This window comes from Pomacea canaliculata, linkage group LG11 (assembly GCF_003073045.1).
Source record: "Pomacea canaliculata isolate SZHN2017 linkage group LG11, ASM307304v1, whole genome shotgun sequence".
Classification (NCBI taxonomy): Eukaryota; Metazoa; Mollusca; class Gastropoda; order Architaenioglossa; family Ampullariidae; genus Pomacea; species Pomacea canaliculata.
In genome coordinates, this window is record NC_037600.1 from 21,327,781 (window position 1) to 21,352,300 (window position 24,520).

A 24,520-nucleotide genomic window follows, 5' to 3' on the forward strand; every position below is an offset into this window, starting at 1 on the left:
TGCAGCTCCTGGAGGTTTGTGAACTCAAATGTTCATCTGGCTTCCTCCTTCATCAGTGGAGAAAGCAAACTTGCTTAGCTTTCGTGTGATTTTAACTCAGGAGAGAAGGAGTCAAAAGCTGCAAAATTTTAAAATGAAAGAACGAAAGAACATTCTGTAGCTGATGTACACTAGTGTCATCAACCTTGCTGAGCACTGCTCACCTATACTGACCTGTCCACGCTCTGTGGTTCTGTTCATAGACACCTGATGTGAACAGCGTGTGGCACTGGCTGGGACATTAGAAATAATATATTTGTTCATTCTCCTGTTTATCTTATGATAATACACTTCAGGCTGCTAGCAGATGGCAGAGCCATAAAGTTGAACAATAAATTTTTGCTGGCGTTCTGAGCTTATTTTATACAATAAACTGTAGGTGAGGGAATAGCAAAGTAATATCTGATTACTGACACGTGGAAATCACGTGATGACGGACGTCATGTGTTGCCCTGTATTATAAAGTCTCAAGCAAGCCAAATATTTATTTATTCTTTACAAACTTCTCTACACGTGTCCAACTGGGTGGCAACAATGGCGACACCTGTACAGGTACGCATCACACACTGTGCCCTGCCTCTCCTGCTCACTATCATCACTGCATTTTCGTCTATTGTCTCATCCACCTTCAGAAATTTTAAATTATAGTCTTATTTTCTCCTTATCAGGTGGAGTACAGAAAAACTCTGTGAGCGTTTAATTTCATCAATGACAGGGCTCACTGAGCTGCGTATTGTAATAATTAAAAATAAAAATCTTATGTTTATAACACTATAAAATAAAAAGTATTTTAAAGAAACTGTTTAGTTTCACTAAATAACAGGTGTATGGTGGGTCTAACAACTACCGGTTAACTAATTGCCAGGTAAGCGGTCGGTTACCGACTTGAGTTGCTGACGTCACTCACCTCGCGACTTCCGGTGATGTTGCCTCCAGTCGTCCTCAGCGCATTCATAGAAATGACTGGTCAGACATTTGACGAAAGCTGTAAAATTTCAAATAATTTTCATTATTGATCTTACTTTGTATTATTTAAAAAATCTTGGGATAATGGAGCTCGGATTATAGATGTGAAAAGAGCTAAATGGAAATTTCGCGTCGTGTTAAGGTACTTTGGGTAAACACAGGTAACCACAACAACCAGTCGATCACGTGGCTGTCTGTGTGTCCCACCATTGACCTCTGGGTTATGAGACAATAATAAAACTCGTGTATACTAATGATGCTGATGGCGATGGTTCACCGTGTCTAAGGAAGGTTTACGATTAAGTTAAACCTCCTTCCGACACCTTCCCAAGGTGTGCCAGTGAGTGAGGAGGCAGAGGTAACACACCTGTAGGGCTGGCTTTGATGGTCACCGACATACAGCTGTGTGCAGACCTAGCAGATGATCAGATCCGTGATGTATCCGTGAGGCTAAACAAAATGATGAAATTTGAACAAAGAGTAACGTTGACGATTCCTCCTCAATATGACGGTTAGAAAGGTCGTCAGGGTCAGTGCTGTGGTCACGTGACTAGTCTTCCTTCAGAAGTGGAGCGATACTAGAGTCTGAGTAGCATGGCTCATAGGTGCCTTGACTGACTCAAACCCTGCTCTGACCTGTGACCTGTGACCTCACTAGGCATAATAAAATCAGCTCAGCAAAAGTATCCTGCGTGACTTTCAGGGGAGGTAAACGCGATAGAAGAGAACATTTTGGACTCTGCAACACGCATGCGCGTGGAGTATACACCGTGAACATTGTACGACTTAAGAAATGCACTGAAATGAGTACACAAGGCTGGAATAATATCATACCACTGGAATACATAGAATTACCTGTATTCAAAAAGCTTGCTAAAATATAATGAGCACCAAAAAGGTGATCGCTAGTGCATACCTCTGTACACAGGTGTTAATACTGTCAGTTGTTATTGTACCAGTCGCCGTATTGTACACAGGTGTTAATGCTCAGTTGTTATTGTACCAGTCACCGTGTTGTACACAGGTGTTAATACTGTCAGTTGTTATTGTACCAGTCACAGTGTTGTACACAGGTGTTAATACTGTCAGTTATTGTACCAGTCACCGTGTTGTACACAGGTGTTAATACTGTCAGTTGTTATTGTACCAGTCACCGTGTTGTACACAGGTGTTAATACTGTCAGTTATTGTACCAGTCACCGTGTTGTACACATGTGTTAATACTGTCAGTTATTGTACCAGTCACCGTGTTGTACACAGGTGTTAATACTGTCAGTTGTTATTGTACCAGTCACCGTGTTGTACACAAGTGTTAATACTGTCAGTTATTGTACCAGTCACCGTGTTGTACACAGGTGTTAATACTGTCAGTTGTTATTGTACCAGTCACCGTGTTGTACACAGGTGTTAATGCTCAGTTGTTATTGTACCAGTCACCGTGTTGTACACAGGTGTTAATACTGTCAGTTATTGTACCAGTCACCGTGTTGTACACAGGTGTTAATACTGTCAGTTGTTATTGTACCAGTCACCGTATTGTACACAGGTGTTAATACTGTCAGTTATTGTACCAGTCACCGTGTTGTACACAGGTGTTAATACTGTCAGTTGTTATTGTACCAGTCACCGTATTGTACACAGGTGTTAATACTGTCAGTTATTGTACCAGTCACCGTGTTGTACACAGGTGTTAATACTGTCAGTTGTTATTGTACCAGTCACCGTGTTGTACACAGGTGTTAATACTGTCAGTTATTGTACCAGTCACCGTGTTGTACACAGGTGTTAATACAGTCAGTTATTGTACCAGTCACCGTGTTGTACACAGGTGTTAATACTGTCAGTTGTTATTGTACCAGTCACCGTGTTGTACACAGGTGTTAATACTCAGTTGTTATTGTACCAGTCACCGTGTTGTACACAGGTGTTAATACTGTCAGTTGTTACTATACCAGTCACCGTGTTGTACACAGGTGTTAATACTGTCAGTTGTTATTATACCAGTCACCGTGTTGTACACAGGTGTTAATACTGTCAGTTGTTATTATACCAGTCACCGTGCGTGTTGTATACAGGTGGCAAAGCTGCTGTGCACAGTTCTGCTGATGGTGGCGACGTGGGCGACATGTCAGGCAGGAGAGGATGTAAGTAGACTCAGATGGTGCTTGTGGACAGGGACAACTTAATGGCCTCTTACATCATCTTTATGGGACTGACTCTGAACTCTCGAGACTTGAGAAATATTTGACCATGTACAGACTTTGTTGACTGAAGCCTTCACTTGGCATCAACAACCCAGTGACCAACAAACGTGTCCTTCATGATGAGAAGACGGTCTTACCTCAGCGCTGTCCGTCTCATTTTTTGCAGTCACGTGACTTCTCTCCTGATTGTACTCCGCTGACTCCCAGTTATTAAACACGTGCAATACCAAGTCAACCTCATGTCTTACATGTATCTCAATGGCTCTACCGTTACATTCCTGTCCATCTACCTGCCCCCCTCGCTTCATATCTACACCCCGATTTTTTTTTCTTATCCCCAGACTTTGTTTTTCTCTACCCACACTTTGTCCACTTCATCGCGTTCCTGTTCTGTCTGGTTGCGTGTGAGCATATGTGTGAACCTGTTTGTACCTGTTTAAAAATCGTTGACACCTGTAACTTTTGCCTTGCACTCCTCTGTGTGTAGTGTGTTCCCTTCGATCATCCCTGCCAGGAAGGAATGAAGTGCTGTGTAGGCGAGTGTACAGCAACTGATGGAGGCTACAAATGCTATGGAGACCTAAATTCAGGGCTCGTTGGAACTATTCTTATCAGTTAACAGCAAGATGTCAGACTGGGATGTCGACCTTCCAACCTGGTGCTCAGCCATCTGTGACATGGCGATGACACCTCTTTCGAATTACATCTTTTTCGGAAAAATTGTCTGAGGTTTATGTTGTATGTTCAGAAATGTGACAGTGTGGTCAGTAATTAGGGCTGATGGGAGGCTGACTGTTTTAAGGTTAAAGGTGAGAGTGAGTGAGTCTCAGTGCATGTTGCACACGCACTTACACACACACACATCCGATATAAGTGCAGAGATTAAAGACAGTAGAAACCCCAAGTACATTTGAAATGAATGAAAAGTGCTGACATGCTGTAACCATCGATAATTTCCTTAAAGAAAGATGGTAACTTGCGAACCGGTGGAGTAAAAAGATGATGAAATAAATCGTACAGGGTTGTGATTATGTGTCCACCTATCTGAACTTCTTTTCTGCTCAGTATCACCATGAACTTGTACTACTGAGCTCCTTGCAGACGATTTTCCAGAACTTCTAAAACGAGGCTGGTGTATACAAAGCTTCCGGTTTAGAAGAACTAACAGTGAAGAACTTGGCAAGAGGCTAAGTGGCAGACAGACAGCAATCCACCCTTACATGTCCGTGGTATACACCGGATGTTAGGTCGGAGGTAAGAAAAAGATCTCAGAGAGAGAGATGGAGGGAGAGAGGGAGAGAGAGATTGGAGATCCTGCAGGCTAACAATATTTATTACAGAGTTTACACCATTGCGGCGAGAAGGCCTGCTCACCTGCATAAAGAGTAAAGTATGGCTGACACTTGACTCTTGACCTCATGATTAGCATGAGAACTACGACTGTTGGCTGATGTCTGTGAGTCGGACACTTCTCCCTCCACGTCTGGTCAGTGCGAGACAACGTGTGTGGATTTACAGAAATGTCCAACACCACAGGCGTGGGTTCACATCCACCCTCCCTCAACACACAGACTGCCACTGTGTGATTTAATATTGGATTATGATGGACATTATGTAGTTATAGTCATGACACGGACACTTTTCTCATTATTTATATTAATAAATATATACACAGAGATATCAATATACTTATTTAATTTTATTTATTACATTGTAATTCTTACCTCTGTTAGTCATGCGCAATCAACAAGGCCTGAGCGCAAAAGCGAAAAGAAAAGGCAGGACGAGAGAAAACAGCAACAACAACAACAAATACTTAAAGCCACTTCAAACAGCACCGCAAAGTTGTGCACTTCCTACCGTTACTGTAGCAACGCCTGACGTCATGCCCGTGCTACGTCACACGTAGGCAGCTTGGACGTTTGACGTCATATTCCAGGCTATTTTTACCCTGTTCGCATGAGGTCAAGGCCTTTTTTCGCTGACTGTAGCAACGCCTGACGTCATGCCCATGCTACGTCACTCGTCGTCTGCTTGATGCTGAGTCTGCTGCTTGTTGTACCAATGGGGGCTCGCTGTTCGTTGAAGGTTGGTACTGTGAGTGGACTGGGAGGTTGGTACTGTCAGTGGACTGGGAGGTTGGTACTGTCAGTGGACTGGGAGGTTGGTACTGTCAGTGGACTTGATTTAATGATGTCACTGTGGCGCGCACCCTGTTTGTTGTTTGAGTATTGGCAGGGTCGATATGTCACGGTCACACACTCCCAGCGGAGGTGACATGCATGCACCACTGTGTCACACGTGTTCTTTCATTCCACAAAACACAAAGACTTGTCTATAGGCTTCTCGTTTGATCTGTTGATGGGGTTAGAGTCTACAGGGAACTGCAATGATCCACAGATCAAACCTTAGAGATACCAGGGACCTGTATTCTTCCCATGAGCAAATACTCATACAATGCTTACAGAGCTTTTCTGACATTTCATGACGTCTCAGACTGAGTTCCCGGATGATAGTCTCCAAGTCAGATAGAAAAGTTGCACTTACTTTCACTGCCGTCCGCTTCACGATAAAATACACACACACACACGCCCACACGAATTATCTCCCTTGAAAGACACAACTGCTACACAACGTGGAGGTACAAACACTCGGGTTTCCTTGGGAATAATGCTTCTCATCTTGACTTTGTCTGTAGACTTTGTTCTCGTCTTCGATCTTATTCTCTTTCTTGTCATTGTTATCGTCGTTGCTGTTCTACAATCTCCATCTTTATCTAATTCTTCTGCTTATTCTTTGTCCCTGTGTGTGCCAAGTCACGACATTTTCTACATTCATCCACCCGTTCGTTTCTTCTCTCCGTCGCCTTCGTCATCCCGTCCTGCATCGTGTGGCGTGTGGTCAGAGAGACAGGTGGGCCTGCGGACCTACAGACGGGCCGTGTGTGCGCTGGGCGGACAGTTGAGTGGTGGTCATGGCCACAGAGAGTGAGAGACAGTGTAAACACAATACAAACTGTTCATCATCTAACTCTGGAGGCTTCAAGGGTGACAAGCCTTAGCGCTCTAACAGTTCTGTGTCTCAGTGTGTCAGGATGTTTGTGTTTTTCCCTGACTAACGTTAACTGTCTTCTGCTTGTACACGGGGTGTCTGTGTTTTCTTGCGTACTCATGTGTGTGAATTTTTAAATCTTTCTATCAACATTTGATTAAGGTGATTATTTATATCGTTCATTTCGTCTTTGTTGTGGTCTACGTTCATTAGAGGTTCGGCAGGAACGTGGTGTCGCGCCTGTGGCTGAGCCCGTGGGTGTGTTGGTGCCGACTGTCAGCGGCTGTGGGCATCCGGCGACACGAGGGGCGATCTGCGACATCATCAAGGACACGTTGAAGTGTTTTGGTGGGAGGCTACACCACGTGGGAGTCAATGAAGACTTTGTGTCAACACTACAGAAGACCACCAGTGTCTGGCCCTACAGACAACAACGACATTGTCAGCTTGTTGGACAATCTCGAGTGGTCAGGGACTGCAGCCACACGGAGCCTCTCGAAAGTTACGGCAATAGTAACATCAGGTCAGAGGTCACTTCCTGAACATCGTCTGTGTCGTCAAGTGTCTTTCATTTCTAGTGTAGTTGGCGTTTGGCTGTACGTACATCTGCTAGAATTAGACATTTGATATTCGTGTGTACGAGCGCGCGTCCGTTCATGTTTGTGTCTTTCTGTGTTCCTTTATATCTATTTGTTTATGTAAGTAAATTTCAGTCAAATCGTGCGTGAACGTGTACATAAAAGCAAGATCAAATGAGTAGTTAGAATGCACAGCTTGCTAACTCAATTCACCATGCTCGAGGTATGAATAACTATATGAAGAGTCTTCTGAGCGTGAATGTGTGACAGTAGTCGGGTAGGTCTGTAAGTAACACATGTTGCAGCTATTACAGCCATTTGCAGTTTCACTGTAGGATGATGCGAGCTTAGACATGCATGGCTTAATCTTTGAAATAAATTGTGATGGTGGCAAGATCAACCTGAATGCTCGGAGATCACACAAACGCCTTTCTACGCGCGTGCCAACGCCCATTACGTCAGTAAGTATCGTCTCTGGTTCAGCCAATCACAGTAATTACCGTCCCCGGCTCACCCAATCACCATTAAGCTCTCCAAGTGCACACAAGCCAAGCTTCAGTGACAGACGACAGTCGTTGAAGTGTGATGGACCTCTTGTGTCGTGAGGTCGTCACACCAGTCGTCGATAAATCTGTCGTCAGGACCACCTCAACAACACACGAGGAGGACGAGAGTAGAGAGTGTGTTGGCTTTGTCCAGATGTAGAGATGTTCTCAACCTGACACTGACAGTGACACTGACACCGACACTGACACCAACACCGACACTGACACCGACACCGACACTGACACCGACACCGAGACAACAAAGTTTACTTGTGTCACAGGAATCACCAGTCATGACGAGATATCGGTACACAAAACACGTTCACAGTGACTATTCTGTGTAAGTATGTGAACACGTGAGAACGTAGACGTTGTAGACATCGTAGATAACAAGACAGACAGTATCAGCAACGAGAACTGTCGCCACTCACAGACTGACGTGTCCTCGCTTTGCGAGGTAAGAAGACAGAAAGATGGGTTAGTGACTTAGTCCACTCAGGGGTCGTTGTCATGGAGCGAGTGCAAGTCGTCTCCCGTGGTCAACATGTGACGTCATTGACGAGACGTTGAGAGAAAAAGTGAGGACAGGAGCGTGCAAAGACACTCAAGCACGGCACAGACATCTTGTAATGAATACGAGACCACGTGACTCTAAACTACATAGTTGTCTATAGTCACACTTGTAGGTGTGTGATATTATGTTTTGTTGTTTGTGTTTCAGCCAGTGACTAACGCTTTGCCACACAGAGATGAGTTTCCTCCCCTCACACAGACAGCAGACACACTGGAGTCAGTTCAGGGGAGACTACTAGTCAGTTATGTCACGTCGTCAGCCGTCTGCTTCACAGCAGGTGAGAACTGTCACGGACCGCCAATATGTGAGTTGGACTATTGATGCCATCTGTAGAAACTAAGCCAGTCACGTGGGCATTTGTATGCAAGTGGAAATAGTTAATTTTTAATTTTGTGTACTTTTTAATTTCTGATTCTAGACAAAGAGCAGGAGAGGGAAGGGTGGCAGTGGTGGACGACCGTCTGGGAACGTTTACCTACACGCCGTGACTGATGGACAGGCTACTCTTCTTGCTGACACGGGTAGGTACACTGCTCCTACGGGTACGTGTCAGGTGAATCATGACAGATATTCTATATCAGCACAAAAACAATATTTAAGGATGAGGGATAGAAGAGGTAGACAACTGCTGTTTAGCCATGTTAGGAGAATCCCATAGAAGTGAGAGACAACGAGACTTGGTGGTATGAACACCAGCACAACACCTGGTGATAAAGGTGAGAAGACGATAGATTGACTCACTTGCTTTGTTTCCTAGCAACCACAAGACCGCTTTGTGAGGTAGAGAAAGGCTCGGGCGCTCATGTCATGCTGGACTCTAAGGCCTCACCTGTACCAGGTATGAAGGTTGTCGTCATCACTGGTCAACCCTCGCAGATCCACACAGCCGTCAGGCTCATCAGTCACAAGACTGGCGCTCAGGTTTGTGCTTTGACGACAACAAAGCAAGTAGCACGGTAGAAATAACATAAAGGTACAAAGTACAGTCTCACTAACACACTAACAGCAGTAGTGCCACACACGCTCTGGTTGTCCCCCTTTACAGATGTGTTGGGAGATAATAGCAGGTGAACATTCCGACAACAGGGACAACCACCCGATGCTCGCTGTGTTCAGTCACTTCACCCTCCCTGTGTGAGTCGCTCGACTCGTGTAGGAGGCACAAGTACGATGTACCTGAGTCATTTATTTGTGATATTAACCAGTCATCAGCAGGATTCATTAAGCGGAATGTATGTAAAAAGTACCCAAACCTTAAATAAATTGTACAAACACCCGAGGTACAAAACATGTGGTTACTGCACTATGCCTGGGGGTCACACCTCCACCCGCCACACAGAGTGTCGCCACTTACTGTCTCTCTGGCAAGTGAAACGATGGCCGGTTTGTGATGACAGTTAACTATTATATCGTCTTCCTATCACCTCCTAGCATCTTCTAACCCAGACCTCGGCAAGGGCTGGCCCGCGGGCCGCATCCGGCCAGTCTCCTGTCTCTGACTGGCCCGCCCGCTGGCCCGCCAGCCAGTATATATATATATGTACTATATATACAATATTGGGTAAAACTGAGTTAGCTATATTAGTCCTGCCCTCTAAAACAATCCCAATGTCTCATGCGGCCCCTTGGGAAAATTAATTGCCCACCCCTGGTCTAACCTGTTACAAAGTCTTGTTACTCATGTAACACTTGCTGCATGTCCTGCCCCCACCGTGCTGACCAGCATACCACGTGACCCGTCTGTCACAAGTAGTAAGCTTTGTGAAATTGCCATCACCACAAATAACAACAGAAAGTGTCTAAGTGACCGCTAGTGAAACATTCTTGATTCACACAGATTCACAATTAACATTAACCGAGTATTTGTTCTCACAGCAAGTCTACATTCTTATTGTTATCCAGGGAACACTGTCAGACCAAGCCCTGACATTCTGGTTCCAGTGGGTTGAGGCTTCGTTCCCTGATCTCGACTCACGCGCCTACTTCCTGCCTCCTGTCTACTTCAACCGCGTGCCCATGGTAAGACAGTCGGTAGCTGGTCAGGATGTTCTTGTCCTCCAGTCAGCATCTGGTCAGGCCGGTCAGTCCAGCCAGTCCGTGACGACTCCATCCGCCGCTGTTCAAACTTGTCTTCCTCAGCCTCCTCGTGTTCAGGACAGTGATGTCCGAGATGACTCAGCCATGCAGCGGGTCCTCTTCTGTCTGAGGAAGATGACTGAACAGAAGGGAGAAGTGTTGTTTGCAATGAGCAATCTACAGTTCGCACAGTACCTGGGGGAACCTTGTTACGCTGCTGCGGCTGCTCAGTTGGCCCTACCCGCCAACCTTCCTTCCACCCAGCCACGAAACTGGAAACAGGGAGACTTTGATGTGCTTCTTATTCACCGCCATTACGGCTTTGTGGTCTGTGAGGTGAAAGCGTTTGGTGACAACGTACATGCACTCAGTATGTCGCCTCAGGTAATAGCAGATAAAATAAGAGGGAAGCTGAAAGAGGCCGCGACACAGCTGGACAAGGCGGCGGCCATGTTGTCACACCTGGTGTCCGATGTTACACCTGGACTGCACATCACTAAGGTCATTGCAGTCCCTAACCTAAAGGCTGATCAGGTGAAGCAGGCTTTGTCTGGCCACAAACAGCTAACACAGGTAAGAACTCTCTCGTCTTTGTCAACAAACAGGTAGACATTGAATTTATATCCTGTATACGTACACTGTGATTGGTCAACACCTCACCAGCAGACAAAACAAGTTTTTTCAAAGGAGGATTTTAAACCCTCTAACTTAGAAGAGTATTATTTAATTATTGTTTAATTAATTTAGCAATGTTTAGTTTACATTTTTTAAGTAGAACTGTTTGTAACAGTCAGTTTAGAATGCTGTGTCCGACAGTCACGTGTCATCAAGCTTGTCATAAGTCACTAGAAACGTTTATTTCACTCACTATGTCTGCTGAGATTTTGTAATAGATTATTCCTCCACTTCCCTTTGTCTTAGAAGTTTACTATTTTCCCCATTTACTTATAGTAGCGATTCATTATAACTTTATTTCCAGCAGTCCACAAATAGTAAAATAATATTTTAAAAAAAAATCTTCTACACTAAAGTAAAATGTAATTACTGTGTTAGGACAGGATTTACGTACAGTATGTACGTATGCTCCGACTTACAGCGAAAATCGGTTTACAACGCGACGTAGGAACGGAACGTCGTAAGACGAGGACCGCCTGTATTTTGGTTTATTTAGTAAACATAGGCAGACTCTTACAGGAAAATAATTTTGTTTATTTGTGTGAAAGAACGCGCAGTAAAGTGCGTAGTAAAGGGAGTGAGAGACACTACATGGTGTCGTGACACCTGTCAACCTCACCAACGACCGCAACTTGAATTTGATTCACTCCTGTGTTTTATTTTCATGTCTGATATCAGTCATGGTGTGGTATACAATCCTCGCCTGATGGCTGGTCACACAAAAGGGAAATGTCTTGAGGTCGAATCTCGGGTTCAACGCTTCTTTCTGTTTCTGTCTTATTGAGACAGTTGTTTACAGCGCTGATTATCCGGGTACTTTGGGTTCCTACTGTTTTGATCTCTCTGCGCATATATCGGCGTGTTTGCGTGTGTGTGTTACTGTTATATAATACCTATCCCCACCATCATCAACTCCGCCGTTCAAGAAAACAAGACCACATGCAGTGAGTCTCACTCACGCTCAGCTTTAACCTGGAAACAGTGAGCCTCCCATTGCAGTATAGTGACTCACCACACTGTCATGTTTCTGGACATAAAACCTAAAACCTCAGTTAATTTGTTTCCTAAAACGTTGTAAACATGACTCCTAACACCCTATCCCATAATGCTCGTCCTTTGTCACACCCTTTTGCAATATCATGTTACTCTCAGCTCATGTTCTTGTTGTTTGGCTCCTCTGTGTGTTTGTGTATTTGATTTTATTCTTTGTTAGTATTGTTGTTTATTCTGTTACAGTGTCGTAATCGTCATTTTCATCGTTCCATTGAAACTCGTTGTCGATGGATAAATATTCTTCGAAATTTCAACCTGTTGAAGTTTCACATTTCCGTCATTATTTTCACGTGCAATCGTCATGTCCACATCCATCTCCAAGCTCAAGTGCTTAAAGCCACAGTGACAAAAGCAGTTTGCAATTGTCTCACTGCTTATTTGTCGCCATCTGTTGGCCACAAATGTACCTACTTGTAAGATGTTGACATTTACACTCACTTCTGACTGTTGACGATGAGGTCAGCAAACTTTCTTCAATTGCTTCAAGAACCTAAATAATTAACCTTGCACAATAGAATGAAGGTCTTAAAATCTTTTGTAATGTCCATCCATTGGCTGTAACAAAACTGTGGTCGTGGGAGGTAGAAATTCCCGTTAAATATTCTTTAAAAAATCTACACGAGGATGTGCTGCACAATTGTCGAGAAGGAGCAACACTTTTCTGGACTGGCGTTGTGGCTCTCTGTCCCAATCCTTCAGCTGTTCTTTAACAAGTTCAAAGGTCATCCACGCATAATACACAACTGGTAAGCTGTCCATTCTAAGCTCTTTAAAACAGCGAGCTATGGCGCTTTTCCTCTTGTATTTCTGCAGACTTGATTCCCCTTTCGCATGCAATAGTTCAAACATATGTGACAAACATATTTTGTGAGGTTTCGTAACATTATTTCAAGTTATCTACTCAAACATCAAATATTTCAGAGACTGGTGACAGCCTTTCATCGGGTCGCCTTTGAAGTCGTTGAGCAGCATGAGATCGGAGCACTCCCCTCCATTGCACGAGTCTAGCTTTCAACATCGTTTTTGTAAAAATGTTCTCTCGTGCTTCTTGCTCCACAACTGTTCTCTTAGTTCATCTTGAGCTTTACAGACACCAGCCAAACGCAGTACAACCATAAACTACTCAAATTCCCTGTTAGTCATCTTCTGCCAGTATTGGCCATAAAGTAGTTCGCCCTTCCTTTTCGTCCATTTTATAATGTCACAAATCTCTGTTGTAATCATCGTACAATAAAGGAAGCCACTTTCATGGGGTCCATCACTGCGCGAGGCATTTTCTCGACTGAAGACAGAAAGGAACTGGACACCATCAGAGGCCGTCAAGGGAGGCTGATAATTCGACACAAAGATCAGAAGTACCGCCAGGTCAGACACACACAGGGACGGCGAGGTCAACAATTTGTAGGACGCGATGATTGTTTCTTGGAATTCATGTTGTTGTTGTTTTAGTAGGGAAACGCTTCTATTTCACAGTATTGGGGGAGGGAGGAAAGGAAGCCAAAGTACCCGGAGAAAACCCCCGACGCCCAGCCAAGCAAACAGAGAGTGTCCCGAGACGAGATGTGAACCCAGAGCCGCTCACTGCAGTGGTGACATGCTAGTGTTATAACCTCTAAACTACCGGGCTCCCCTTTGGAAGTCATCCCTCACCACGTGACATTTATACCCGGGGTCTACACGGACCTGTGTGGCTCTATTCTCCTCAAGGGAGCAACAAGGAATAAACTAACTACTAAACACGGACCTCACTGGTGGTTAACGATAGGATTGTAATTTGAGCTGCGAGTTTTGCAGATATTTGAAAATTAATTTCATCCACGAGGAGTCCAGCACTACAGTGTGAGGGTCGCTCTTAGAAACATTGAAATAAAATGTTAAGATGTTCCTTCTCACTCCATTAGTCAAGAGAAGAGCGACAGGCGTTGTAATTCATTTCCTTTGATCACGTGAATGTTTGACAGGACCTGTGTCGATGTCTGGGAACAACAGACCCCGCCGACATCCCAGGTGTGTGTCTGTGCTGTGATCAGCTGTCTGACCCCAAGACACCGTGTGACGTCAGAAGTCACGTGCTGAGGGAACTCGGACACTGGTGGCAGCGACGTGTAGCTGGGGCTGGACGTGACAGGCTCATGACTGATGCTGTGTACAGGACTCTGGTGGCCAGGTGAGTAGTAGTGTAGGGTGATACGATAATACAGGGACGTGTGGCTGCATGTAGATCATTGGTGATCACGGGACTCGAACGCCGGTTACCAGTAGCAACCACTATAAGCTAACAGTGTTCAGACACCAGTTGTCAGTGTAGTGCAGGTAAGGGACAGGACAAAAGTCACCAACAGGGGTCGCGGCAGCTGTCAAAGAGATGCCATTGCAGGCAGGAGACAGGGGCGGCCCTGAATGACTAGGGTCAACTGTCTGTCTGTTCACAAGCGGTTGATGAAGATACTTATAATAGAGGAAAGTTTACTATCCGTTGTTTCCCAGCTGTAATCACTGAAATCAAGGTACAGAAATTGCTGGAAGCTAGAGAACCGGAGACAAAGTAAGAGGTGAGAGGTTTTGAGGGGATTAGCGAATTATTACCGTCGTTATGTACATAAGTCCGGTGCCATTGCAGCTCCATTGTCAGACCTGTTTAAAGAAAGGATGTTAGGACAAAGGTGTCGACTAGATATTTCTACAAAACCAGGATGGGATGCTACACCGGATGGCGTTCACAAGCGGGAAATAAACCATTACCGAGCCAGCATACTCTACAGTAAAAAAATCTCTAACACCGATCTTTGAAATGTGAAGAATACTGGTACAGCAACAAGTTCGTACTGGAGTGAAATCATCACCCACTGGCGTTGTGGGATGAGGTAAAGCACCGTAACAACCGCCTAGTGAGGTGGGCCACGTTTCTCCTACAATGGCGAACTGAGAGCAAATATATACAGGGAGCTGACAATGTCGGAGCTGACTGCCTCAGTCGTCTTCAACTTCACCCCGCCATCGAATCCGGTTCTGACCGATCTCCTCCATGTCTGCCAGGGGTCTCCCATCTCTGTGCCTCCCCTGTGGGTTCCAGCCCAGAGCTTGGTTCTTAAATTGTCGCCCGGCTTTCGCAAGATGTGACCGAACCAGCCTCACTTCCGCTTACTGATGTCATGGCTGGCAGGTTTTTGGTTCTGTCCCACAGGTCTGTACAGGTAGTCCTCGACTTACGACGTTGATCCGTTCTTACGCGGCGTCGTAAACCGAATTTCGACGTAAGTCGGATCATACGTTCACACAGTGCTGTACCATAATAACAGTACAGTACTGCAAACACTTAGCCTATCCACACACCTACCCTAACACAGCACCCTACATAATTATCAATAAACATAAGTACAGTAAAATATTGTAGTACTGTACGCTTTGTTATCACTGTCGCTGTCATAGGAGCAGATCCTGTCACGTGTTCAAGGATGCGATCTTTGTCCTTGATAATTGTAGCGACAGTCGAGCGACTAAGTCCTAAAGACCTGCTAAACCCTGTTGCTGTTTTCCCTTCTCACGTTGCCTTATGACTTCCGCCGCACGTGGGAATGAGGCGCACGTACAGTTCGATTTACGACGCTAAACCTCGTAAGTCGGAATGAGCGTCGTAACCACGAAACGACGTAACTCGAGACCGTCGTAACCCGAGGACTACCTGTATTGGAGATTCTCGGGCAATCTGAAGTTGAGGATGTGGCGCAGACATTTGTTAACGAATGTCTGAATCTTGATGGTGATGGTGTTTGTCACACGCCATGTCTCAGATCCATACAGACAGACTGACTTTACATTTACTGCGGATCTTGGTGTGTAGAGATGGAGCCTTGGAGTTATTCGAACAGCAAAGCTGAGTGTTTAAAGGGAGCAAAACGAAAACAAAATAAAAGGCACATTGTTATTAATTAGTTTACTACATTTGAATGGGTGTAAAAAAGCATGTCTTAAAAATGTTACCAATTTCGGAAAAAATCTGAATTAATTAACTGTTGACTGTTGATCAGGTTCTGCGGTCCGGCGACAACAGTGAGTGTGCCCTGCACATATCCTCCACGTGTGAGTGTCAAGACCCTGGGTCAGGCCGTGTGGTGGACAGGAGAGTGCTATACTGCTGTCATCACACTCTTCCCGGAGCAAGTTCACCTGCTACACACGGCACATCCCAGGCTCTTTGTCACCGGACCGCCCGGTACAGGTAAAACTGTGGTGCTGCTGCTGATGGCCATACAGTGGCTGTTGTGTGGTCACCACGTCTACGTTGTCAGTACCTGGAGGGGGAGTCTTGGAGTGAGCATCATGTTGTATCACCTGTTGCTGCAGGCAGTAAACACACAACAGTCAGCAGGTGTGTCACCCGGTCAGCCTCACCTGCTGCAGTATGATTTTGATGACTGTAAAGACGTGGAGAAGGCCATCAACTACTTGTCACTGTTGGCGAGCGGAGGGTCGGTGTACGTCATCGCTGATGAAGTGGAAGGTATTGAGAAGTGAGTTGTAAAATGTGTGATGTGATTATTGACTTAAAGATAAAGGGCGCTCGTTGTTATGAAAAAACACCACCAGGTATTTAACAGTTGATAATGGTTGTGCTACGTGATGGAGGTGTTGTGATGTGAACGTAGTGATTGTGTGTTACACAGGCTTCTACACAGTTGGTGTAGCAACCTATCATTTTTCAGCTTTCCCTTGATTCTCACAGTGTCCCTCGCTTATGACCCACATCAGCAACAACACCAGTGCCAACAAAGCCTAAGTCTACGGACTTTCCACGTGACATTCTCAACATTGTCGACCTGTGGCTCTCACGTCTGTTGTGGCAAAGAGTTTGGAGAGGCTTGTGGAAAGTTTGATAACCTCCACCGTGGCCTGCATCCTCTGCAGTTTGCCTACAAGCCACGTAGGGGGGTGTCTGGTGCTACTCTCACGCTTTTAGATACTATCCTACAACACGTGGACAGCTCTGGCACCTATGTTCGGGTCCTGTTCATGGACTTTTCCAGCGCCGTCAACACGGTCCAGCCACATCTTCTTGTAGAGCGCCTACTAGACTTGGATGTCAACAGCCCCTTAGTTTTGTGGATGCCATCATTCCTGAAGGACTGACCACAGAGTGTGGGTCTCACAGTTCCACCAAAAGGTACTGTAAGGTCATGTTCGTCAGATGAGATGAATTCCTCAATGAATTCCTCAATGAATGGAATGATTCTATCAAACGAGCAGATCCTCAACAAGGGAACACAGATATCCCTCATGGATGTGTGCTTTCCTCCATGTATTCTCTGTGTACACTAATTAGATCACTAATAACAATGCAATTCTCAAACATGTTCAAAACACAGATGTCCTGGCCCTCGTAGTCTGCCTCACAGACCATCAGTCCCTGTCACGGTACTTGGCCTGGGTGCGGGAACTGGAGGACTGACTTGACCTCAACTTCTTGGAGCTTAATGTTGAAAAAAACGGAGATGATGGCCTTTGAGAGAGCACACGATGGAAAAGATGACTGTACCCATCTCTCGCCACAAATGCAAATCAAGGTACAACAGGTACAGAGGGCTGATAGGTTTAAGTACATTGGTACAGTAAGAGATGGAAGGCTATCCTTTAGTGATCACGTGAAGCAAGTGTACACAAAGGTCCAGCAAAAGTTACACCATTTGAAAAATGTCATCCACCGGGCAACTACTATTAACTTTGTGACTTGTATCTTCATGCGGTCAGAGAGATGGCACGTAGCATCACCTCAGACCAAACTCACCCTCTTCATCCTAACTTTCAGCTGTTGGCCTCGGGCAGGCGCTACAAAGTGTCACGTGAGTGAAAAACTGCCTCCCAGAGGTCCTTGGTGCCAGCAGCTATCACCATTCTGCATATGAGGCACAAGGACTAGTCGGCCTATGACCTTTGTAGGGGAAATGACATCATCTAGTCAGGAAATGTTCTTGGCAGTGAAGCCACAAACAATGACGGACAAGACACGTAAACACATATTTGTCAACTTCACACTTCTACATTCGTCAGCTTTTAGTTTTTCTGAGGATTCAAAGCTGGTCCAACAAGTGTATTTGGACAAAGCCCAGCTTGACAGTCATGTTGTACATCGTCCAGTTTCAAATAATCAGGTCATTGGAGGCTGGCTCATCTGGAAAACAGAGAATTACATCTACCTGGGCTGGCCTACACCTGTTGACTGATCACAGGGTTCCATCTTCAGGTTATAAAAACTCTCATCTTGACAAATGCTAAAACCTCTCACTGACTCCCGACTGCTGTAGTGTTTCAGCCTGCCATATAATTTTATAAATGATGTTTGTCTAGTAGCATCGTGATTTGATGAGTCTGCAGGTGACTGTGTACGTGACTGTCCCACTCGGATGTCACGCTTTTCATTCCCTTCCCTACCACCACTGACAAAGCTGTCCCAAGGATGGCAATCATTTTTCCAATTTGATCATTTTTCACCTTCATCAGCACTCGCACATTTGAAGATCGACAGTGCCTTGTTGATCATCGACACGATCTTATGCGGAGATGACAGACGTTGATGAATTGGATGATGTTCGTGTGCATGTGTGAGAGGGTATAGGTGTGCGTGTGTGTTAAATGTCGTTATATTTTTATATCTATATATACTATGTGATGTTCACGTGTATACATTATTTTTCTGAGAAAAAGAAAAATTTCTCTCCTTTATTCCTGGTACAGATTATAAAGATTGATTCATTTTTGTGCCATCATTACTTGAAGAGGTCATTAGTTGACGACACACACGAGACACAAACATAAACACATGTTAGTGACAGTACACAGTATAACACGTGTAGTAACATCCTCTGTTACTGTCCTAGACACAAGAAAAGGCACTTCCCGTCATTCTGTAACCAGCTGCTGATACGAGTTCCTCGTCTCCATCTGTGGGCCGCAAGTTGTTATTATGCATTCATACCCGCCTGCTGGCAAGTGGAATATTTAACCAGACCCCTCCGCTCTCCTCCGTCTGTCGTCAGGGAAGTCGAGCAGGACGAGAAGATCAGTAAATACCGTGTTGTCCACCCGTACTGTAAGCGAGGTGTACCCGACCACACAGACGGCCCGCCAGTCACACGACTGTATCACCGAGGACAGGGTCACTCAGGTGACAGGCCAGGTGGCTGTGTGACGTGCGGTCGTGACGTGGCCAGCTTCCTACACAGTCTCCGTGTTGGTGTTACAGGTAGGTGTGGGTAACTTACTTGTTTGATAACTAACAAACAGGTAAGAAACAGTCTTGTGCTATTGGTGTGTGTCTGTCATATTATGTCATCTCGTTATGATGCTGTTGTTTATACAATACAATATAACTTTATTTCTCCACAAGGACAGTTTCAGGTAGAAGTCGCACTAGCAATATACATACCTATACACGTTGAAATAATCTCTCTGTCTCGCACACACACAATAGATACAGTTGGTGACCTAAGGTCACATCAGCCTATTACAAGATGACGGTCAGTAGAGTTTATCAAGTGGATGGCACGCGGAATGAGTTGCGATGACGATTAGTTCTACAGACAGACATCGCCTACCTACAGACAGACGGCAGGAGTGAGAACTCACAGGTCAACACATGATGAGAAATACAGAGGATGCAGGATCCTAAGCATGTGCTGATGACAACAGGCTGCCAAGTTCCTCTACCTGGTTGCACTGATTTGGGAACAGATCTTGGAACAGATATTAACAAGAGAGACAAGACTGTTCCTGTTCCCTAGGGACAGGCTGTGGAACCAAGAGATGAAATAAAACGTGATGAGACTTTCAGTGATGGACTGATAGAACCCAGTGAGGATGACAGAGCTGACAGAGAAAGATCTGAGTTGCACGGTGTTAACAGCAGAAGAAAAATCAGCGAAGAGAAGCCTGGCATGAGCTCTGATTTCTCCTGATGTTTGTACACAGTGTTCAGTATCAACAACTTAGCATCATTCCCACCTCGTTCAGCTCTGTAGGCAAACTGCAGCAGGTCAAGATGTGGTCCAACAGCAGTCGTAACTGTCGCGTGACGCAATCAGGCGCCACACGTTCCACTCTCGCAAGCACGCTCACAGACACACAGACTCAACAGATACACAAACGCCTGATGCGCCCAATCGTCACTGTCAGCCCCACTGTACGACTACTGCACAGTCCCTCCCGCGATGATCAAACACAATACAGTCAAAATGTCCTACTGCCATCTCCCAGGTAGTCTTAAATGACAAGTCACAAGAAAACAAACTTGACAAACTACAAAGCTTCTGTAACTCAAAACACATTGATATGGCTCTCTCCATACCCCCAATGACTATATTGGATGTATATCAAGCACTTATCAAACTTAAAAGATACTAAACACCAAAGTCCAGAACAGCATCAACAACAAAATCCTCAAGCTCTCAGCACCGGCTATCATTGAAAGCCTGACCTACCTGTAAACCTCTGTATTGATAAATCTTACTTTCCAACGCACCTTAAACAAGCAATAAAGTAATCCCAATTCACAATCACAGGTGATCCAAGTGACCCTACAAATTATCGTCCAATCCTCAATTCTATTGCCTTCTCAAACCCTTAGAAAAACACATCCACAAGCACCTACAAGACCACCTTCTAAGGCAGACCTGGGCAAACGCCGGCCCGCGGGCCGGATCCGGCCGCCTCCTGTCTCTGACCGGCCCGCCGCTGGCCCCCCGCCAGTATATATACTAATATAATACAGTATTGGGTAAAACTGAGTTAACTATATTAGTCCGGCCCTCTAAAACTATCCCAATTTCTCATGCGGCCCCTTGGGAAAATTAATTGCCAACCCCTGTTCTAAGGTATGAACTCCTCCATACAAACCAATCCGGCTTTAGGCCCAGTCACTCTTGCCACACTGCACTTACATCGATGGTGGAACAATGGCTAAATAATATTAATGATAATCTCTTCTCTGCCGCCTTATTTGTTGACTTTGCCAAAGCCTTTGATGTTATAGATCACAGACTGCTTATCAGAAAACTAACTCTATATAAACTAAGTACCAGTAGCACCGAACTCCTTATCTCCTTCCTCGACAATCGAACTCAGAGAGTTGCTGTAAACAACCAACTGTCTGATCCCCTTGAAGTTAAATTTGGTGTCCCTCAAGGGTCAGTATTAGGACCCCTGCTTTTCTCCATTTACTTAAACGATCTTCCTCTCTACATATCCCAATTTTGTGAAATGTTTGCGGACGACACCACAATACACGCTCACCACCAACAGATTAAGCCACTTGCTTCCCTCCTACAGCTGAGCGCTGACGAGCTTCAGGCTTGGACCGATTCAAACCACATGTCACTCAGCCCCCAGAAAACTGAAGTCATGCTTCTAACAACCAGACAGAAAAGACAAAACCTAGCCACCCCATGTCCTAGTATCCAAATCAGCGCTCAATCAATAATGGAAGTACAGTTCCACAAACTCATGGGTGTTACCATTGACAACAACTTATCGTGGTCCCAACACATCTCAACCACAAGCAAAAACATTTCCAAGAAAGTCTACCAGCTGTCAAGAATTAAAGATTGCCTGGACACTCACACAAGAAAACTCTTCTATACCACCCACATCCAGTCAGTCATTGACTATGCCTCCACCCTCTGGGACTCCGCTAATGGCGCTTCCATGAAACCTCGAGCAAGTGTTCACAGGTGAGCAATCAAAGCTGTTCTACGAAAACCGAAATTAGACCCACGTGACTTCACCTCTCTAGGCGTCCTTCCTCTAAAAAACAGACTTACATTTAATAATGCATTTTCATGTATAAAATACTGACAGGCAAACTATCGCCAAGACTCTCTCTACTATGTTCCTCCAATAACTCTAGAACCTCTCCAAAACTGAATATTGCCATTCCTAGACTAGACCACTTCAAATCAAGTCTGAAATTCTCAGGAAGCGTGCAATGGAACAGCCTTCCTCTGCATCTCAAGCAATTGCACTCCCTGAACTGCTTTAGACGCCACCTATCCAAATACTTACAAGACACATAGATGAGACCTCGAGAGACTCCTCCCAACTCCAGGTAACCTTGTATATATATATTCCTAATCATCACCTTGTATATATTCCTAATTCCTATATATATTCCTATATATATATATTCCTAATCATCATCCACCCATCTTTATGATTACGAATTTCTTTTCTTATATAATGCTTAATTACTTCTTTTATGTAGCTATTTTCCTTCCCCGTAAAGGGCGAGGGCTAAATGGAAAAAAAGCGCCCTGCTGCTTATTTTACCCCTCGTAAATAAAGAATTGTCATTGTCATTGTCGTTGTCATTGTCCCATGTGACCTTTAGCCCCTCGCAGTGCCTCTTACAAATGCTCTGTGTTGCACCCAACAAACCAACATCGAAACAGCCACGTCGCGACAACAGAGCAAAACTTAATAAACTGCTTGTTATTATTGTCGGGTTTAACGTGAAGACATGGGTTCAATAATTTGCTTAATTAGAACTTAGAAGTGTTTACTGAACGTCAATTTTTTTGTCACAACTTGTTTAGCACAGCTGGCAATAAGTCATAAAGATGACCTCGGGGCTGAAGCGCGGGGCCCCTTCGAGAGCGGGGCCTGGGGCGGCCGCCCCATTTGCCACCCCCTAACGCCGCCGCTGACAGGCTCTCACCCACACACCCCAACCTTCACCGTCACCGAACGCGGCCATCACGTAAACAAGGAAGAAATAAATGACGTGACACGCAGTGACGTAGAATCTCCCACCCCACCACCTCCAGTTGCCTCCTCCTGCCCCGCCTATCAGAAGCACGCTGCACGTGACAATAACCTCGCTGCTTACAACTGAATCACGTGATTTCATGTTGATTGAAGTCTGGGGTCGTTGGGGTCACTGGGATAGTGATGTCAGGGACAGGACACTGTGTGAAAGTTTCCACACATCAGGAGTGTGACCAGATTCCACAGACAGCTGCAGATGTTGTCAAACTCCAGTCAGTAGTGGCGACCCGAGGGCAGGGTGGCCAGGTGTTAACATGTCGAGTGTCAGTCGCACGTAAACAAACAGGGACACTTGATGAACATCATATTCCACACCTGCTTCATTCTCTTTACTCCCACTTTGACAAACATGACTTGTCTCGCGAGGTTTCCCCACTAAAGCAGTCTCTGGACCCTGATCATAGGTCAGTGATTGTCCAGTCCTGTGTCAAACATCTCTTGAGGCCAGTAAATGTTAACAAGTCTCCGGGTCCAGACGGGACCTGTGGACGCTCCCTTCGTTACTGAGCCAAAGTGTAACTCAGCTTAGTCCTTGTACCTTTTCTTTGTCTCCCTGAGCACATCCCGCACCTCCCTGTGTTATATGCATGTGTCTGTCCGTGTGTACGCTGTATGTGTGACACGTGATTCACAGAACAAACAAATTGTGAATGTTGACAGGGAGTTGCACAACAACATCGACAACAGTGACGTCCACCAGCGGCTTCACAACACCACCCTGTCTACAGTGGAGAGACGTGCTGTTGGTGCACTGGGGTGACTTTAGTGACAACTCGGGTTTGGTGACAGGACTGCTAGAAGCGGGTATCCCAGTGCGGGTGATGACGGATGAAGACATCGAGGACGTGGCCACGGCCAGCAGTGACGTGGTGTGGGTGGCGAGTGGATGTCGTGTTCGTGGTCTGGAGAGAAAAGCGTCGTGTGTGTGAACGATCCTGCGTTTAACTTCACGAGAATGTTTGAAGGCGATACGAAAGACAAGCTTAGACGAATGATGCACGGCTTTGTCCAACTTGACCTCATGTCCCGCTGTACGTCACAACTTGTGATTGTTTATCCTGAAGATGACTGACATTCACTCACCTGTCACTGTTTTAGTTGTGTGTCTGTCTCTCTTTTACATTAACCGTTGTTTTTAGCCTTTCTCCTCTTGTACTATCAGTTTATCACGAGATTATGTACGTTAGTGTGTATCAGTGTCAACATCAATATCACACGGTCTACTTTACACAACATCTAATGTCATCACAGTTATCATGTGAAGTAAACTATTCAGTTCAGAATATATTTTATATTAAAGTTGTCTTATTACAGGGGTGGGTGTGTGGTAATGTGTGTACAGATGCGCGCGTGCAGGTGTCAGTAAGTCACTGTGAGGTGTGAAGGCTGATGATCCACTGTGGTATTCCGCCTAATCTCATAAACTTCATCCAAAGGATTGTAACAAGACTCGTCCTTCCAAATTATACTCAAAGGAAACTCACTAAACCTTTCATCAAACAGCTAGAGTATCTGTACTTTGCAGATGACATTAGTGTCCTCTCCTATCAGCAACAACATGCACAAACCCAAGTGAGTAAGCTATCAGAGTTAAGGGAAGGGGGGGGGGAATTGGTGTTTTACGCCGTGTCAGCAACTAAGGCTATATTACGGCAAGCAGCCAGCCCTGTGCAGAGAAAGAACAGCGTGCCCGAGACGAGAAATGAACTCTGGGCAGCCAACCTTCACTGTATTGGTGACAGGCGCTAACCGTTGCGCCACCGGACCGCTCTTCAGAGTTAAGGGAAGCAGATTAGACTGGCTGAAAGGTCAACTGAAACAAGACTGAAGTGTTGAGAATCAACAAAGAGGAGGAACTCCCAGTCCAACTTCAAAGACAAAACATCCTGGAAACAGACCGCTTCACGTATCTGGGGAGCAATGACCTTTACCAACCGATGCCTACGC

At 45.3% G+C, this 24,520-nt stretch overlaps 1 protein-coding gene and 1 long non-coding RNA gene across 4 annotated transcripts; both read left to right on the top strand.

Moving 5' to 3' along the window:
- The first annotated feature begins 295 nt into the window (after positions 1 to 295).
- On the top strand, positions 296 to 3,930 carry LOC112575861. Its single transcript, XR_003101694.1, has 3 exons — positions 296 to 591; positions 3,081 to 3,149; positions 3,697 to 3,930. It is a non-coding gene; the product is annotated as an uncharacterized LOC112575861 (long non-coding RNA).
- A 2,573-nt stretch (positions 3,931 to 6,503) lies between these two features.
- LOC112575950 lies at positions 6,504 to 23,886 on the top strand. Of its 3 annotated transcripts, XM_025258110.1 has the most exons (9): positions 7,047 to 7,723; positions 8,105 to 8,234; positions 8,376 to 8,478; positions 8,715 to 8,878; positions 9,860 to 10,606; positions 13,723 to 13,928; positions 18,634 to 18,998; positions 21,725 to 21,854; positions 23,234 to 23,364. In XM_025258110.1, exons 2-8 carry the CDS (start codon positions 8,202 to 8,204, stop codon positions 21,820 to 21,822), a joined length of 1,716 nt encoding a protein of 571 aa, XP_025113895.1. In that variant the 5' UTR covers positions 7,047 to 7,723; positions 8,105 to 8,201; the 3' UTR covers positions 21,823 to 21,854; positions 23,234 to 23,364. The 3 variants fall into 3 exon arrangements, with proteins under 3 accessions (XP_025113894.1, XP_025113895.1, XP_025113893.1); XM_025258109.1 differs by lacking the exons at positions 7,047 to 7,723; positions 21,725 to 21,854 and adding an exon at positions 6,504 to 6,783 and having other exon boundaries at positions 23,234 to 23,886; XM_025258108.1 differs by lacking the exon at positions 21,725 to 21,854 and having other exon boundaries at positions 7,054 to 7,723; positions 23,234 to 23,886.
- Positions 23,887 to 24,520: the final 634 nt, after the last annotated feature.